This window comes from Rhodnius prolixus, unplaced genomic scaffold (assembly GCF_049639745.1).
Source record: "Rhodnius prolixus isolate KJV_2025 unplaced genomic scaffold, Rpr scaffold_16, whole genome shotgun sequence".
NCBI lineage: Eukaryota > Metazoa > Arthropoda > Insecta > Hemiptera > Reduviidae > Rhodnius > Rhodnius prolixus.
Window position 1 is genome coordinate 3,666,850 of NW_027411616.1, and position 16,754 is coordinate 3,683,603.

Below are 16,754 nucleotides of genomic sequence, written 5' to 3' on the forward strand. Positions count from 1 at the left end.
TAATTAAGGGAAGGACACCGAGTCATCGCATGTCTCCGAATTAAAGAAATACAATGAACGCAGAGTGGTGCCGACTCCGTAATGTTGTATTAATGTAAGTGAAATGAAGGATCGGACCAACTAAGTTGTTCTGGTCTTGGGCGGGAGGTATGGCGTAATGTCAAGAAGTTAATTTATGCCCACTGATAATAATAATGTTAATAAAAAGAGTAATGTAACTTTTGAATAAACAATTATAAACAAATAAGTGCAGAGGGGAGAGGTGGTAAGCAAACAAAAAATTTGAAGGACCCTTCAGTACTTAACTATGAATGGACCTACAATTATAGGAAATTGCTGTGGGAATAAAAGAGTTAAATAGTAAAGCTAAATTCTCGATTACTGATCAGTTAAGCTACTCTCTCGGATATTTTTAAAGTATCAGCCACAAGTTCTTTAATGTTACTTCCACTGATTCTTTCTGCTTTGTACATCCTTAGTTTTCAAAGTTTGTTTCACTGCTGCAGAATTATTTAGTAGAACTTCAGGATTATCAAGTAATTAAAACTGACATACAAAAAAAAACTCAATTTATTTGTCTCGTGAAAATACAAATTCTAATAAACAAGCTAAATAATGGAGTTATCAATGTAGATTGTTTGACACTAGTATCTCTCACTATGATATCAACATTTAATACATAACTTCTTTTAACCTTACGATCTTGTTTACAATACTAGTAAATTCTTAAGGCTTTGAGTTTTGTAAAAGTGGTAAAGTTTTATGGCAAGAAACTATTGATATTAGTTTTTTCGGAAATGGATATCTTTATTTTAAAAAACATTGTTGCACTACACTACATCTGAAGTTTCTGTACCACTGTTCGATGCTCTCAACGCTCAAGCACTAATATGCTCCAGATAAAGAGAACGGTAGAAGCAGACTCAAAGTAGAAAAGACGCTTTAAACGGATATTATGGTAGCCAGGAAACTATGTTCAATTAATTATTAACATAACATATGTATCGAATTGTTGAAAAAAAATATATAATAATAATAAACCCTAGCTTCTGTTTTACTCTTGCATTCCGTTTGCAAATATTGAAGATAATATAAGGCTCTACAGCACCAATTAATAATATCCGAAAAATAGTGCAAAAGTAAATTTTTTTAAAAAAAAAACTTTTTGGCCATTATCACAAAAAAAAATCTTAAAATAAATAAATTACTTGGTAATCACAGATTTCATATAAAATTATCTCGCATTCTGCGCTTGTTCGTTGTTGGAAGATCCGGATAATACGGCCACAACTATCACCAATAGTATGTACATCCACTGCAACAGACATTATGTAAAATCAGTAATTCTCTTTAGTAAAATTTTATACTATGGCAATGATTACCCACATATTTTGCAAAAAATGATCGATTGTCCATATTGGCTCCTCGTTCTTTGGCTTCACGTTCTCTTTCTAGCTTTTGAATGTATGTAGCAGTATCTGGACTGAAAGAGATGTTCATATTTTTAATTCAATCTTACATAAAATAATTATCTCTAGGAAAAGTAATGTAGCAGAAAAACGATTGGATAATAGTCAGGTTTGAAGGCCCATCCACGTTGTGCACAATACCACCATTTAAAAAAAATTAAAGAAATAAAAAAAATGAAAATAAGGAATCTACCAATTTTTTTTCCGGCGCATCGACGTCTACAGTCATTGGCGCCTAAATCTACTAATGAGAACGCTAAATGCATGTACTACAAAAAAGTTTAAGTATTAGCATATAAGAGAAAGTCTTCATAAAGCGGATGAAGCAAAATTATTTTTAATTTTCTGTAACTAAGTAAAATGAATTCTGCCTTGTTCTAAACTATTTTTCCATTTTTTTTTTTTGTGGGGTCTCTGGTTAACGTGGCTACAATTAATGCTAAAAAAGGCGCCACGGTAACCGAGCGGTTAGAGGCGAAGCCCGCATAGCTGGGTTTGAGTCCTGGTCTAGGCCTTGGATTTTATTTAATAATGGTTAAAACAAGTAATTTATAGTAATATATTAGATATAACTACACCTCTGTCCACGACACCTATTCGGTTGTTAAACGTATAGACCGCCTAAAAAAAAAGGAATTACTTTTAATGCTTAAAAAATTACTTAGCCGATCATGCTCTTTTGGGCTTGCCAGTACAGAAGGTAAAGAGAGGACGAACAGTTAGCTAAGATGTGATGCTCAACACCGTTCTACGGTCCCAAGCCAGTACTTTCCGTCACGTAGAAATAAAAAAATAGAGGAACTGGGAAAGAAACCTCTCCTGCTAAAAGGTTTAACAATAGTAATAAGACATAGAAGCACGAATTGTCTTGTCTGCATAAACAGAATGCAATTAAGGGTTTGTTAATGTGGCAGGGCATGCTTGGATGGCCAGTATTTATACAAAACAGAAAGGATGGATAGTTCTAGAAGGCAGTATTATCACATATTAAGTTTAGTTTTCTCTGAAAAACCATTACTCACTGTAAGGGAACACTTGGTTACTTAGAGTTAAGGATACCTCACGATAATAAAGGTATGGAGCGTTTGGAGGAGTACCATAGAGTCTCTCTGTGGATAGATCATAAATAGGGGATAAATGAGCCACCTTAGGCTCTGCTGCTGCAATCAAGTCATTTTGAAGTATTTACTCCAAAAGCGAAATAAGAAATTCACACTGTCTTTTAGGCAGCTTTGTCGCCAGCCACTCCCGTTACATGGATAACACTATACTCATACTCACGCTGGTCCTAATTCTGTTGCACGAACTATGACTGTGGGATTGACAACCGGAGACTGAGCTGTCATTCTGTCTTCAGAAATAAATGATGCATCTTGAATATTAATACCCATAATTGTACCGGTATAGTCCAATGTAATAGTTAACGTAGGTGTTGCATTATCAAAAATTAATTTTCTCTGCAAAATAGTAATAATACACAAAATAAATTTTAAAATACAGTTTTGATCAACTAGAAATTAATAAGAGAATCCTTGAATATAATCGAAAACTTACAGCTTTGCAAAATGTTCGATAGACGATCTTTCTTCCTTTTGAAGTTAGAACTAATGCCTTTAATCTATACAACTTATCCTTCCTACCTAGTGTCTAAATGGAAATAATCTGGTGTGAACATAAATTTGAAATCAACCGTTTCTCCATAATCAAAAACACAAAATACTTTTCTACATTTGTTTCATAATTGTTTCTAATTTAAGTATGTACAAGTGAAATTATTTATTATTACTTAAATAGATTATAAATTAAATTAATAATATAAATTAAATATATTATTAAGTTAAATGATTTATATATTTAAAGGAAACTGAAAGCTCCAAATTCGAGAAAATAAACTGAAATTCTAGTCGTACAGTAGCACTTCCAATTAATCCTCAAACTTGGAACTCTACTCATGTTACTAACAATACTAGGTACAGTTAATTTTTCTTGCCATTTTAGTGGAAAGCCCAAACATAATTTTTTAATAAACTGTGTGTTATTTCAAACAAAAGTAACGCGTTTAGGAGGGTAAGTTGGGCAATATCGTTCTGATTTTTTTTTCTTGTAAGCAGAAAGTGCTTTCTTACACCATTAGATTTTTCCGTTCGGAAACTGAAAGGATAATTGATACATCCCTCGCCGAGGACTTTTCTGACGATTTCGGTTTTAGAAACTGACGCACTACTAGAAATCGACTTCAAACAGCTGGCACATAATCCATACTCTAAAGCATAATGCTATACGTTAGAAAAACATAGGACTCTTGGACGCTAAAAGAGAGGAAAATTGGAGCAATCGAAATGTATTTTAAAAGAATTCTAATCATAAACCCTGTTTCGAAAAATATAGAAGTATGTACCTATATGTAGAATATCTGAAAAGATATTAGTTTGGCTCGAGCATGTCTCAAGGATGAACGAGCCAATTAGAATGGGGCCAATGAGATGAAGAAAAAGAGGTAGGCGTAATTATCATACTTGAAGGTAATTAAGTAGGAATGTCAAGAATGGACTCTATAAGAAATTGAAAGCTGCGTGGCCTGAGCCCGGATACTCTTAATTATTATGGATTAGCCAGATTAGACTTAAGTTTCTTTGCTCCGAGCTGTTTCAATCAATTATAATAATCTAGTTAACTAACCAAAAGCTTGCTTGAGGTTGTAGTATTCCAATCAAGCAATTTAACCTTAACACTCCCCGTATTAACATTCTTTAGAGTAATGTGTGCACATGGACACCATCCTTTTGAATTTGGTGGTTCCTCTAAATTGTGGAACAATTTAATAGTCAAGGGTCCATCATAGTCACTATCACACTGCAAATAAAAAGGCAAATTATTATTTAATCTAAACTTTGAGTATATAAACAAAGGTGTAAAGTTTGAAAATATTAGAATAGTATTAAAACTAATCCTTCACTTGTTTTTGTCTAATAAGCTAATTCATGAGTATGTTTACATTTTAAAGAACGAACCTTCAAAAAGTGCGAAAAGTATAAAAGTAGCAATGAAAATATAATTAGCATTATCTCATCCAAAGAAAGTATGAATTCCAAGTTATTTATCAATGAACTATGATACGTTAAATACTTATTAAGTAATATCTGCAAGTGTACAACTTAACCCCATAATGTAAAACCTAAATGAAGGTAATCTCAAATTAAAATACTCTTGCTATTTTCTTGTAAATTATAAGATACAAATTAAAAAAAAAAAACTAAACGGAATTATTGGAGAAAAATAAATCGCTGAGTATTAATAAATGTGAATTGATAATGTTGTTAGGCAAACTACAATGGTAAAGCCGACTGCATTCATTTGCTTCTATTCGGGAGGGGGCGAAAGATTTCCGTTCAATCGCTCTCCGGCCTTTAATCCTATAATTTCCGCATTACAAAGGCTCCTGGGAAAGTTCCAATTACAACCATAACCTGCTTGTTTCTTAGAAAATGTTATTAATACACTGAAGAACTAGCAGTTTAGCTGACAATGTGAGCTAGTTTACAATTTCCCGCATGAAATGATTTAAGTGCCCCAAACAAGTATTTTTTGTTTTCATTATAGACTCATTTATAGTTACAACAATAAAAACTATTCGGAAACGCGTGGAAGAAAAACGCGGATATATTTGTAAAAAAAAAAGTTATTCGAGCCTTAAATTGAAATTGAAGGAATTGATCGACGGTGGGTTTGGTTAATTTTGTAGTTAGGTAAGAAAACGTGAACATACTGAGGCAGATCCCCCGTAACGACGGGAAGCGGTAGGGGCGTAGGGCGAAGCTCCAATAATCGTTTTTTCCTCCACATATTATGCAAGGACCCCTAGAGCAGGGATGTTACCTATTGGGCTAACACGCACATACCTTACATACAAAGGCAGGGTGGAGGAGACTAGGTTGTCAAATTCAGACACTCCCATTAAAACTTTCCTAAAACTGGTTATGAGAAATAGAAGGTTAAATTTTTGTGGTTTTATAAGCGTTCATATTTCAAACCTCTACATCTCTCTATCTATTGTTCCCATTTTAGTGAAATCTTTACCGAATTGTAGAGAAAAGTTGGCTCTATAATTGGTATAAAGTGGACTGTTTTAATGATAATAGTTAATGAGATATAGAAGGTTAAGTTCTGGAGGTTTTATAAGACGTTCAAATTTCAAACCTCTATATCTCTCTTTCTATTGTCCCGATTTTAATGATTTTTTTCCGAATCGTAGAGAAAAGTTGGCTCTATAACTGGTGCAAATTGCATTGTTTTAGTGATAATCGTAAATGAGATATAGAAGGTTAAGTTATGGAGGATTTATAAATCGTTCAAATCTCAAACCTTCATCTCTCTTCGTATTGATCCGATTTTGATGAAATAAGGTAAATTTTAAATAAAAGATATAGCTGTTGTCGGTCTCAACGCTGAATACAGTTAAGAAGAGACTTTTGCCCCTAACTACGGCCCCCTCTAAAACTATAATTTTAATTACTTTCTAAAGCTTAATTCGATTTCGATAAAATTTACCAGGAAAGTAGTGTTTTTTTAGTTGACATTAAAGTGCTAATCTGCTCTTACACCCAGTAAGGAATGTACTGCAATCGTTAAAATTATGGCCCCTCAAAATTTATTAAAACTGTCCGGTAGGACAGTTGTATAAGGGTTGACCATCAAAAACTGCACGAAAAAGTGTAACGTTGAAAAACACCCAACTTTGACAATTTTTTTCTATTTTTCTATAAAAGATAAAATTCCCAAATTTTCTTTAAATCTTACTCCAAATTCTCCTTTATAACTATAATTTTTTTGCAACCACCCAGATCTAATAGGTTTCGAGAAAAAAGTTGCCGAAAATGAGCAAAAACGGCTTTTTCAAAAAATGTTCTTGTTCTTGTTCTTCTTGTTGTTACCTTTTTTGTAAACAACGTAGCGCCTAAACGCGTGAACCGATTTTCATGAATGAGGTGTCATTCGATTCGGAACTTTATGTAGATGTGCCTTTTGGGGGTCTCGGCCCTGTACATCGAATGGGAGAGGAGTTAGCCCCCTTTATGTAAGGCCCCCTCCAAAATTATTATTACTAATTACTCTGTAAATCTTGGCCCTATTTTGATAAAATTTGGTAGGATGATAGGGTTAGGGCTCCCCTACCTAACAATAAAGCGACGATCTGCTCTTACACTTGTTAAGGGGAAGTATAGCAATCGTTTCAAATTATCGACACGTGAACCGATTTTCATGAATGGAGTGTCAATCGAATCGAAATTTTGTACAGATTTGTACTTTAAAAGTCTCGACGCTATGCCTCATAAGGAGGGGAGTTTGCCCCACCCAAATAAGGCCCTTTCTAAAACTATTATTACCAATATTTCTACAAAGCTTAACCCGATTTTGATAAAATTTAGCACGAAGAAGTGATTAAAGCTCCTCTACGTGGCTGTGAAGTGCCATCATGCTCTTACACCTACTAAGAGGAAGTACTGCAATCGTTAAAATTATCAATGAGTGAACCGATTTACATCAATGAATTGTCGTTCGATTCAAAATCTTTGCCTTTTAGAAAGAAGTACTGTAATCGCAGTTTATTTTTCTTGCTCCTCTTAAAAGGAAGTACTGAAATCGCAGTTTAATTTTGCTATTTACGTACAAATACCTTCCTATTTTATATAAAAAGGCTTTCTCAAAAAAATTGTTATTGAGGATGGTTTGGGGACCGCAACTATAACCATTCTTTAAAAAGATCTCTCCAGTGGTAGTTACGGTTCCGATTTAACACCTTATCAGGTTATAATGATAGAATAGCTTATTCCAAATTTTAAAAAAATCCAATCTGTAAAGCAGATATGTAACTTTGCTAATAGACAAAAAGGAAAATCTGTCCAAAAGGTACAAAAATCTCCTTAACAAAAACTTACAGTTTAAAAAGTTAAGTATAAGGGTTGATTAAACGCCAAAAGGTACACAAATCAGCAAGTACCCAACATTTCATTAATACTTCATTGATATTAAGTAATTTTACCGCATTAATTTCCATTAATATTTTTTAAGAATTTATTAGATGTCACAGACCCTTATGCTGGCCAGTTCATTCATAATAGTTATAATTGTGATAAAATGTATATTATATCTTCGTATAAATAGGTACTTTATTTTAACTCTATTCCAAATTATTCTTCTGATTCTGAAGTTGTCACATATACATGCATGTTAAATTAGAAAAAGACAAATTTAGAGTCGGCTACTGTTTAAATTTGAATCACGGAGGATTTAAAGCAATATTTCAGTCTTGAATTCGTCTTACCGAAATATTCGTGAGGACAAATAACACACAGTTAATAACAAGTAGATTATTCAACATTATTTATTCACTTCTCAATTTTAATTTAATTTAGTTCCCCTAATTTTACTTATGGTAAAATACTGGAATAATTAGCTGTCCTAAAAATATGCATATCTTATTTATTTTATATTACATATACACAACATTGTGGGAAGAACACCTAGATTGAGAATGTAATTGAAGAAAACTATATTATTTGCGATAAAGCCAGATAATTATTACCTATTATTATAAACGTTTGACTACTTCATACAATAACAATTACTTTAATCGCAGAATGAACTTAAACCGACAATTTTTATTTAAAAATAAAAATAAATAAAATCATTGATGTAAGTTGGTGTAAGCAATTTTTAAAAAAGTTTATGAATTTTTTAGCCTCATATTTTTTTATTTTTTATAACGTTTTCTTTTTCACCAGTGATTAATAGTTTGATTATTATAGATAAATAGATATTACAGTCAATCTAAGTTAAATGGTGTGCTACTTGAACAAATATTTTGTAGATGAAAATGGCCAGCATAAGGGTATGTGACATCTAATAAATTCTTAAAAAATAATTATGAAAATTAATGCGGTAAAATTACTTAAATAATATCAATGAAGTATTAATGAAATGTTGGGTACTTGCTGATTTGTGTACCTTTTGGCGTTTAATCAACCCTTATACTTAACTTTTTAAACTGTAAGTTTTTGTTAAGGAGATTATAACTAATGACTCTTAGCCCGATTTTGATCAAATTTGGCGGGATGAAAGGGTTAGGGTTCCCCTACGTAGCATTAAAGCGACGTTCTGTTCTTACACCTATAAAGTGAAAGTTTCTGATTATCGACGCATGGACCGATTTGCATTTTAAAGTCTCGACGTTGTTCCTCTGAAGGAGAGGAGTATGCCCCACGCCTCTCCAAAATTATTATTACTATATTTCTATTTCTACAACGGTTAGTACGATTTTGATTAAATTTAGCAAGAAGTGGTTAAAGGTACGTGATTAAGAGGAAGTACTGAAATCGTTCAAATTATCGACGCGTGAACCGTTTTACATGAATGAATTGTCATTCGATACGAATTTCTATATGGATATAGCTTTTGTGGTTCTTGATGTCTACTACATTAGAAAGGGAGATTAACATACTTTACATAGTCTTCGCTCGATTTTGATTAAATTTGGTAGGAAGAAGTGGTTCGAGCTTTATTGCGTTACATTGAAGTGCCATATTGCTCTTACACCTATTAAAGGAAGTATTGCAATCGGGCATATTTGATGTTTAATTTTTCTATGCCCTTTTAGTAAAATGTCCTGAAATCGCAGTTTAATTTTTCTTATTCCTCTTAAGAATGAAGTATTGAAATCGCAGTTTAATTTTTAATTTATTCACGTACAAATGCCTTTCTATTTTATTCGAAACGTTTTCCGTAGGAAATTGTTTTTATGGATTCTTTGAGGACCGCAACTCTCAGCATTCTTTTTAAACACCTCTCCAGTGGTTGTTACGCTTTCAACTTAATACCATATAATGAAAATATTGCTTATTCCCAATGTTAAGAAAATCTATAAAGCAGATGTTTTACTTTACACAATAGACAAAAAGAAAACTCTATCTAAAAGGTACAGAAATCTATAAATAGAAACTTTTTTGTTAAAACAAAAACTTTCAGTTTAAAAAGTTAAGTATAAGGGTTGATTAAACGCTAAAAGGTACCCAAATCAGCATGTACCCAACATTTCATTAATATCATTTAAGTAATTTTACTGCATTAACTTTTCATTAATATTTTTTAGAATTTATTAGACATCACAGACCCTGATGCTGGCAATTTCATTCATAATAATTTTTTGTTATAATAATGGTAAAATGTACATCTTCATAAATAAGTAGGCACTATATTTTAACTCTATTTTAAATTACTTTGCTGATTGATCTCAATTATGCCGTTTATTCTGTGTAATCACATACACATGTACTTTAAGATAGGAAAAGACAAAGTGACAGTAGTTTACTGTTTAAATTTGAATCACGGATTTAAAACAAAATTTGAATCTTCAATTCGTCTAACAGAAGTATTCGAGAGCACAAGTAACTCACAGTTAATAACAAGTAAATTATTCAACAATAATTATTGATTTCTCTATTTTTACGATACTTGACCTTTTATGGTACAGCCCGCATTTTGGTTTGCCGCATACAGCGGCAGAAATAGTTATTTCCTTAAATATTTTCCACAGATTCTCCATGTTTTTCTCTAAATCTCTCTCTACCACTTCTTCGACCAAACTAAGAGCCTGCTCTAATTTTGAACAATACGCTACTTGATGTTCTTTCAATTTAAGTTTAAAAACATTAATCTTTTCTTATACATTTTTTTGCTTTCTCCTCCCATTTCCCCTGCTTCTCTCATGCCCACTATGTGGCAACCAAAAGCATGTGATCTGACCCTATTTCTGCTCCTCTAAACACTCTGTTATCTCTAATTCTTTTCTTTAGTCCTCTGCTAACTTTGGCAAACAGAAATTGTTCGAATTACCCCCTAATTTATGATGAATTTACACGTCTAATATTATTGACAATCTTATCTTCATGATATAATGGAGGTTTTTTCATTAAAGTTAATTAATAATAGTTCAAAACTAATCAATTTTTGGAGAAGGAACAAAAAGAAAATATCCATTTTATTTTTTAATTATCATTAATTAAGTTTGATGAAAAAAATCTATATTATGTCATTTATGATTTATTTATTATGTAATTTATATTATATTATTGATCAGTTACACATAAAATTGTAGACTAGAAACTAATAATTTCCCTCAATTCTTTCACACTTTCTTGTTTGAATAATTCGAACAATTTTTAACTCGAAACTCTAGCCTGCCTAGATCGTGACTTCGCCACCATAATTGCTGCTACAAACAGAGCGTGGGAGTACAGAGTTTTGGCTTGCCTATCCGTTGATGGTACCCAGTTTGAACAGCTTTTTTTTTAAAAAAATAAGGTAATTTTGACATTAAACTGAAATTTGTTTTTCATATTTTAAATTACCATAACTTTTGAAAAACCTAACAGATTTCAAATTTTTTTTTTTAGGAACTCAAATACTGTAGGAATATGCAAAACAAATATAACGTTCCATTTGAAAAAAAAAGTTGGATGATGTCTCGAGATATCGGGGTTTAAAAAAATAGGTCAATCACTGAAAATGATTAAATACGTGTTTTTTATTTTTTCGAAATTTCCCTCCGTTAAACAAAAAAGTGGGTGGAGCATGTAACTCTGGTCACCCTGTATACCTTTGCATGTAGAAAACTAATTTAGTGTGGGATCTTTACTTGAATTTCACTAACTGCAATTACTGCAGCCATATACATTTAAACTCACACTTTTTACTAAACCTGTAGTATGTCAATATTACTCAAGAAAGAAGAAAGAATGTTGCCAATTTCTGTCATTATTATTTTCATTTTTGCCAATCTTTCGAACATATTTTACAGTCACGGAGTTAGAATGTACTGTACATTAATTAATTCCACAGCCATAGGTCGAAAGGTTCGCCTAAATAAACAAATAACGACTGAAAGCGGCAATATTCTTTCCTCCTTCTGCATTAACGAATTAGTTACCAAAAACGGGGAACATTACACATGAAGTAGTTTTTACAAGAGATATGATGAGAGACGCTTTTAAATTGGCAACGTGACGCAGAATGGCGTAAATTTAATGACTAACAATTCAATTTTATGATTAAATTATTCACAGAATGATTATGACCTAAAGACTTAGAGTTAGTTGTAGTCATGGACTTTAATCATGACTAACGATTAATTCAGTTTAAAAGTGGTACGATTTATGATTAATTTAGATTATTCACATCATAAGCGACCACTAATTTAGTCGTCAGTTGGATATTTTAGTCGTTTACTCATTAATCAATAAGCCTTAGTCGATTTTATATGTTACACTTATACAAATATCACATTTAAACTATGTTGGCACCTTACTAGACCTATGTAGGACGATGCTACACTCACAATGACCCAACAGGCAGCTCACTAGATCCACCAACGTTGGGCCACCAAACACACATTTAACCATGTTGGTGCCTCACTAGACCTATGTAGAATTACTTTACCCTCATATTTAATTGCGCAATAAAATTAACATTTTACGAACTTGGTACCTCACTATAAAAACATCTTTCTTTCGAACTTGTTTTCATTATATATATTTAACTACATAATAACCATCTTGGTAACTTATAACATGTCTTAGGACCACTCTGCACATTCTATTAACCACCTTGGTACCTGATCAAACAAATGTACCATCACTTTGTTCTGACACTAAACTATCTTAGTACCTTATTACCGCATACATAAATCTGTTCACACTCACTCTAAACTTAATTGGTACCGCGTCTCGTGTAACCTATCTACATCCTATCTTCTTCTTTTTTTCTTTTTTTTTTATGACTGACTCTTTATCTACTACACATTTATTTATTAAGTAAAGAAGCTATTTTCAATTTTTGCCCATTGCAGTGCATATACACATACTTATATATATTTAATATTTTTGTGAGGGTGTGTTCTTATACGTTTGTTGGTTCGCGTGTACACATTTACTTATTCATTCTTTTACTATAAACAAAGGATAAAATAATAGTAAGTAATATTCTATGACTAAACATTTGCCCAACTCTGACATGAAGTACCTATCCCCCACCCACAAAAACATTTCTTTAAACTTCGGTTGTAGCAGCATTGATATAGCATCTTAGAATAGAGACTCCGGCAACCCTATCTTCCAGAGCCATTCTTACATAGGTAACAAGATGCTTCACTTTTTACAGGCTTATTTTTTGGAATTCGCTGTTTTTCATGATTGTACAAAAATAATCAAATCTTCACTTCGTACTCACTTCAATGAGTACCATATCTCTAGAGAATCTTTTATAATTGCACCTTCTTTTACTGAAATTCCTTTAACGACATTCCTTTTTAATATTTCTTCTATTATTTAGTAACTCAGACTGAATTGGCTTCGATAGAATTGATTTATATCCGTCGTTAATAGGTTACCAGGCCTGAAAAGTGCCCTTTTGTAATAAATTATTAGTATTAATGTACCGAGCTCTTGATAGAAATTAACTGTAAATTTGTACCGGAGGCAGTATATGCTCAGAAGCTTGATAAAACAAACTCTCTTCAGATTATGCGTACAGTGGTTTGCTGTATAGCGGTTAGCTGGAGACTTCTTGTTCATTGTTCTCTCTACTACGGCCGTTAGCCTCTGCCTTGAACTTGTTGCTTCTTCTTCTCATAGTGGGTAATAGCTGTTCTACCGTTTAGCTGGCAGATTGCTGGTGGGCAATAGCTCGGGTCTTTCTGAAAAGCTCATTCATCCTGTTGGATGGAAAAACTGAAAAGTATATTTTGTTGGGAGAAGTGCGGTTTTCTTGAGTCTTCTTTATGAGGTTGATTTTTTTTATTGCTCGGCAGTTTTCTTTACCATTTTAAAATTGTTCATTCACTCACGTAAACCAATGCAACTAACTTAAAAGAGAACATCGGTCGTAACTAACTTAACATAAATTACAAATGTCTGTAGACAGATTTGTTGAATTAAATCTCATTATTACTGCTGATTAGTCAGTTAATTCTGATTAAAATCAAACGGTTCTTGTACTTTAATTTTTTTATTTTTATGCAAACTGGTAGGATAAGAATAATCTGAATCTGATGAATCAGAAACTTCACAAAATTCTTCAAGTTCTCTGATTTCTCCTTTCACTTGAATTTCATCTCCATCGTCTGAACTATTATCACATTCCATAGCAGCAACTAAATAATATAAAATACAAAAAAGTATTAAAATATGTTTAAAATATAAGTCGAAAAAGAAAGAAAACTGCCTACTTTGCGCTTCCAGGGTACTGTTTTGACGTTGTAATACTTCCAAATCTTGCCATTGAGCTGCGTTTTTCTTCTTCATAAATCTAATGTGTTCGGCAGCTTTTTTTAGTATAGTTGCTCTGCTTGCCTAAAGAATTTCATTAATTAAAAACTTATAAATGAAACATAATTAATGATAATTATTTTCGATATTAATAATGATGTTCGCGCAGCATCTTGATAAAAATTGAACAGCTAAGTTGGTAGCGAAGGAAAGAACTAACAGCGTTGGGATCCACATGCCATGCACCAATAACTGTTGTCTTGTGAAAGAATTCACCAAAAAATTTAGAAAGATGAGTTCAAATTCGGCTGGAAAAGGGGTACAACCAAGGAAGTTGTGGATTTCTTGGTGTACTGCAACATAAAAAATTTGAAGAAGCAACATGAGGTATTTACAACCACACAAGTATATCTGATGTACATTAGTTGTCACAAATTTTTGTGTTTTACATTACAAACCAGACAATTGAAGTTCTTGCTCTTTAGGTACGACATTGTTTCTATTTTCACCAACTCCATATTTCTAAATTTTTACTCATTAAAAGTCGGTCTTGCATCGAAAAGGAGGTGGTGTTTAAAGGCCGTCTTAATCTTTAGAAAGAGTACTCTTTTAGAAAACATTTTTTTATTCAAAACGGAGTAGGACGTACGTTGTACTATAGACATCGAATGTAATCACACGCTTGCTAGGAACTAGCTCAATATGAATGATACGATTAGAAAAAAAAAAAAATAAATAAAGATAAAAGCAGCCGGCTGAACAAATGCAGTTTTATTATTAATTCGTGTCTATATCTTAAATCGTGTTTAAATAAAATGGATTCAATGATAAGTATTAGGTTACTCTTATTTGTTCCGTAAATTGGATATTAATTATTTTGAGAAGAATAAAAGGAATATTATAGATAAATTGACAAAAAAATCACTAAGTAGCAATAATAATACCCGGAACCGGGTATTAAATTCCAAATTTAGTTGCATCTATAGATCTATAGTAGACTTTAATTATTATCAGCCACAGTCTTATTTGCAGTACCGCCTTAATATTAATAAGTCGAGAGTTGTTGGCCAGTTAAGGCTTGCAGGTTATAATATATGAAAACTATTTTTTAACGGTTCTGCCCTTACTTTAATGTCAGACCAAGATTACCCGCTTTGTCAAAAACTAATTGTAGATCCCTTACATCATTTGCTTTTATATTGCTCGAGTAATTCTATTTCACGCCAAAAATTTCTAGAAAACTATTTTATACTTGCCAACAGTGAAACAAAATTAAAATATTTACTAAATATCGACAATGTTGAAAAATTGAACTCAGATTTTGTTTGTTCTTGATTCAATAGAAATGTTTAAAGCTGTTAAATCTTCATAATATCAGAATACAGTATTCAGTTTGTAATGTACCATATAATTTATGCTTCGTTAATTTATTTTTAGTTTGTTCTTTTAGTAGGCCACTAAATGGTTATCCCTTAGTACGAAGATTATTTTCTTTATTTTGATAAGTGTGCTTTTATTTGAATTTTTTGTTTTGTTTTTATTTGTTTTCTTGTTTTTCTGTAGCAGACACAAGATTTTTCTTTAACAATAAAATATATGTCTTAGGTCAATGACTTGAAAAATAATTACCTTTTTATCGTTTTGCAAAGAAGGTAATACACTCTTTAATTTTTTAAATATTTCTTGCAGTTGGTCCCTTCTTTTTCTTTCTAAGGCACTGCGGTAAGCACGCCGCTCCTAGCATTAAAAGAAACAACTTTAATAATTTCAACTTTTAATGAATAGTACATAGTTTTTTTAGTAAACATTTTGTACAAACTACGTAAAACATACATATATAAACTGCTATACCTGGATATGCACTTTCTCCATTTTCCATTTACTAATTTACATTTGGGAGTAACTGGTACTTAACTTTATAATAGTGGTATATAAACGATAATAACATGACAAAAACGTTAATAGAATAATTAGTAACAGAAAGGAAAAACAATTTTTCACGGCCTGAATAACGAATGAAATTCAATAAACAAGTCCAATTCTTATCAATTGACAAAAAAAATCACACAACCTGGATCCAGTCACATAACTTTTGATTTTAAACCACCATACCACTGAGCTAGTGAGGTTAGCACATTGAAGTTTGAAGCCAGACCAATCGATTTTAATCAGTCGATATTTTAAATGTATAAGAGAAGTTATAAAAACAAAACGTAAACTATTTATTTTTTTTATTTTGACTCCCTTACGAGTCAGTGTTTGTACACAAATAGAATATCTGTGATTAGTGCAATGTGTGTTGATGAGGAGCGAGCACATTTGATAGTATGCTTAAATTGGCCTGGGCGTAGATTAGGCTATAATTAAAACTTCATCAATCTGTAAAAACATCAAATGTTAGGGCTGTGAGAGTTTTATATGTTGGTAGGTAGAAATAACCAAAGGGTCACCAAAATCCCTGTGGAATTGACCCCTCATCAATGCTTCTACTAACGATACCAATCGATATTGAAACCCAAATAATTCATACGAAATTAATTAAATATTTTTTAAGGAACGAATGAGTGAAAGGGAAACAATATTTTTGAGCAGGATGAAGAAAATATTACTATCTATTACAAATTTTCTTCCAATTAGAAAATTTTATTGAACTTTAGTTGCCACGTAGCAAGGAAAACGCTCCTTTATTCAAACTTTTTCTCTGGTGCCTTAGAACTGAAGTAGGAGTCCGCAATGCCTTCTCCCAAAACTTGAGAAAATTGAATGTTAATTAAGAGGTTACATTCAACGTAAAAAAGAACTTTAGGGACTTTTTTTCTACATAACACATGAAATCTGAACTTTGGTCTAGGGTTTATATTTATGATTGTATTTAATATAAGTAATGTTTTTTTTACACTTTAGACATAAAACTCTATTCAAAATAAAAATCGTAGCAATTCATTTATTGTGGACAGGATTTCTGGCT

At 32.0% G+C, this 16,754-nt stretch overlaps 2 protein-coding genes across 2 annotated transcripts; both read right to left on the reverse strand.

Moving 5' to 3' along the window:
- Nucleotides 1–552: 552 nt before the first annotated feature.
- On the reverse strand, nucleotides 553–4,664 carry EMC10 (ER membrane protein complex subunit 10). Its single transcript, XM_074134433.1, has 6 exons — nucleotides 4,481–4,664; nucleotides 4,149–4,322; nucleotides 3,024–3,116; nucleotides 2,751–2,926; nucleotides 1,387–1,483; nucleotides 553–1,315 (listed from the first exon to the last, which is right to left on the reverse strand). Exons 1-6 carry the CDS (start codon nucleotides 4,529–4,531, stop codon nucleotides 1,235–1,237), a joined length of 672 nt encoding a protein of 223 aa, XP_073990534.1. The 5' UTR covers nucleotides 4,532–4,664; the 3' UTR covers nucleotides 553–1,234.
- Nucleotides 4,665–7,243: 2,579 nt separating this feature from the next.
- LOC141457443 (protein max-like) lies at nucleotides 7,244–16,121 on the reverse strand. The gene is made up of 4 exons (XM_074134435.1): nucleotides 15,638–16,121; nucleotides 15,416–15,523; nucleotides 13,747–13,870; nucleotides 7,244–13,671 (listed from the first exon to the last, which is right to left on the reverse strand). The coding sequence occupies exons 1-4, from the start codon at nucleotides 15,656–15,658 to the stop codon at nucleotides 13,484–13,486; spliced, it is 441 nt and encodes a 146-aa protein (XP_073990536.1). The 5' UTR covers nucleotides 15,659–16,121; the 3' UTR covers nucleotides 7,244–13,483.
- Between the last annotated feature and the right edge of the window lie 633 nt (nucleotides 16,122–16,754).

Coding starts and splice junctions, on each gene's coding strand:
- EMC10 (XM_074134433.1), bottom strand. CDS start 4,531: ATGCTAATTATATTTTCATTGCTACTTTTATACTTTTCGCACTTTTTG. Junction 4,323..4,480: donor ACTTTTCGCACTTTTTGAAG/GTTCGTTCTTTA, acceptor TTTTATTTGCAG/TGTGATAGTGACTATGATGG. Junction 3,117..4,148: donor CAACCTCAAGCAAGCTTTTG/GTTAGTTAACTA, acceptor ATTTCCATTTAG/ACACTAGGTAGGAAGGATAA.
- LOC141457443 (XM_074134435.1), bottom strand. CDS start 15,658: ATGGAGAAAGTGCATATCCAG. Junction 15,524..15,637: donor TGGAGAAAGTGCATATCCAG/GTATAGCAGTTT, acceptor TTTTAATGCTAG/GAGCGGCGTGCTTACCGCAG. Junction 13,672..13,746: donor CAGTACCCTGGAAGCGCAAA/GTAGGCAGTTTT, acceptor TATATTATTTAG/TTGCTGCTATGGAATGTGAT.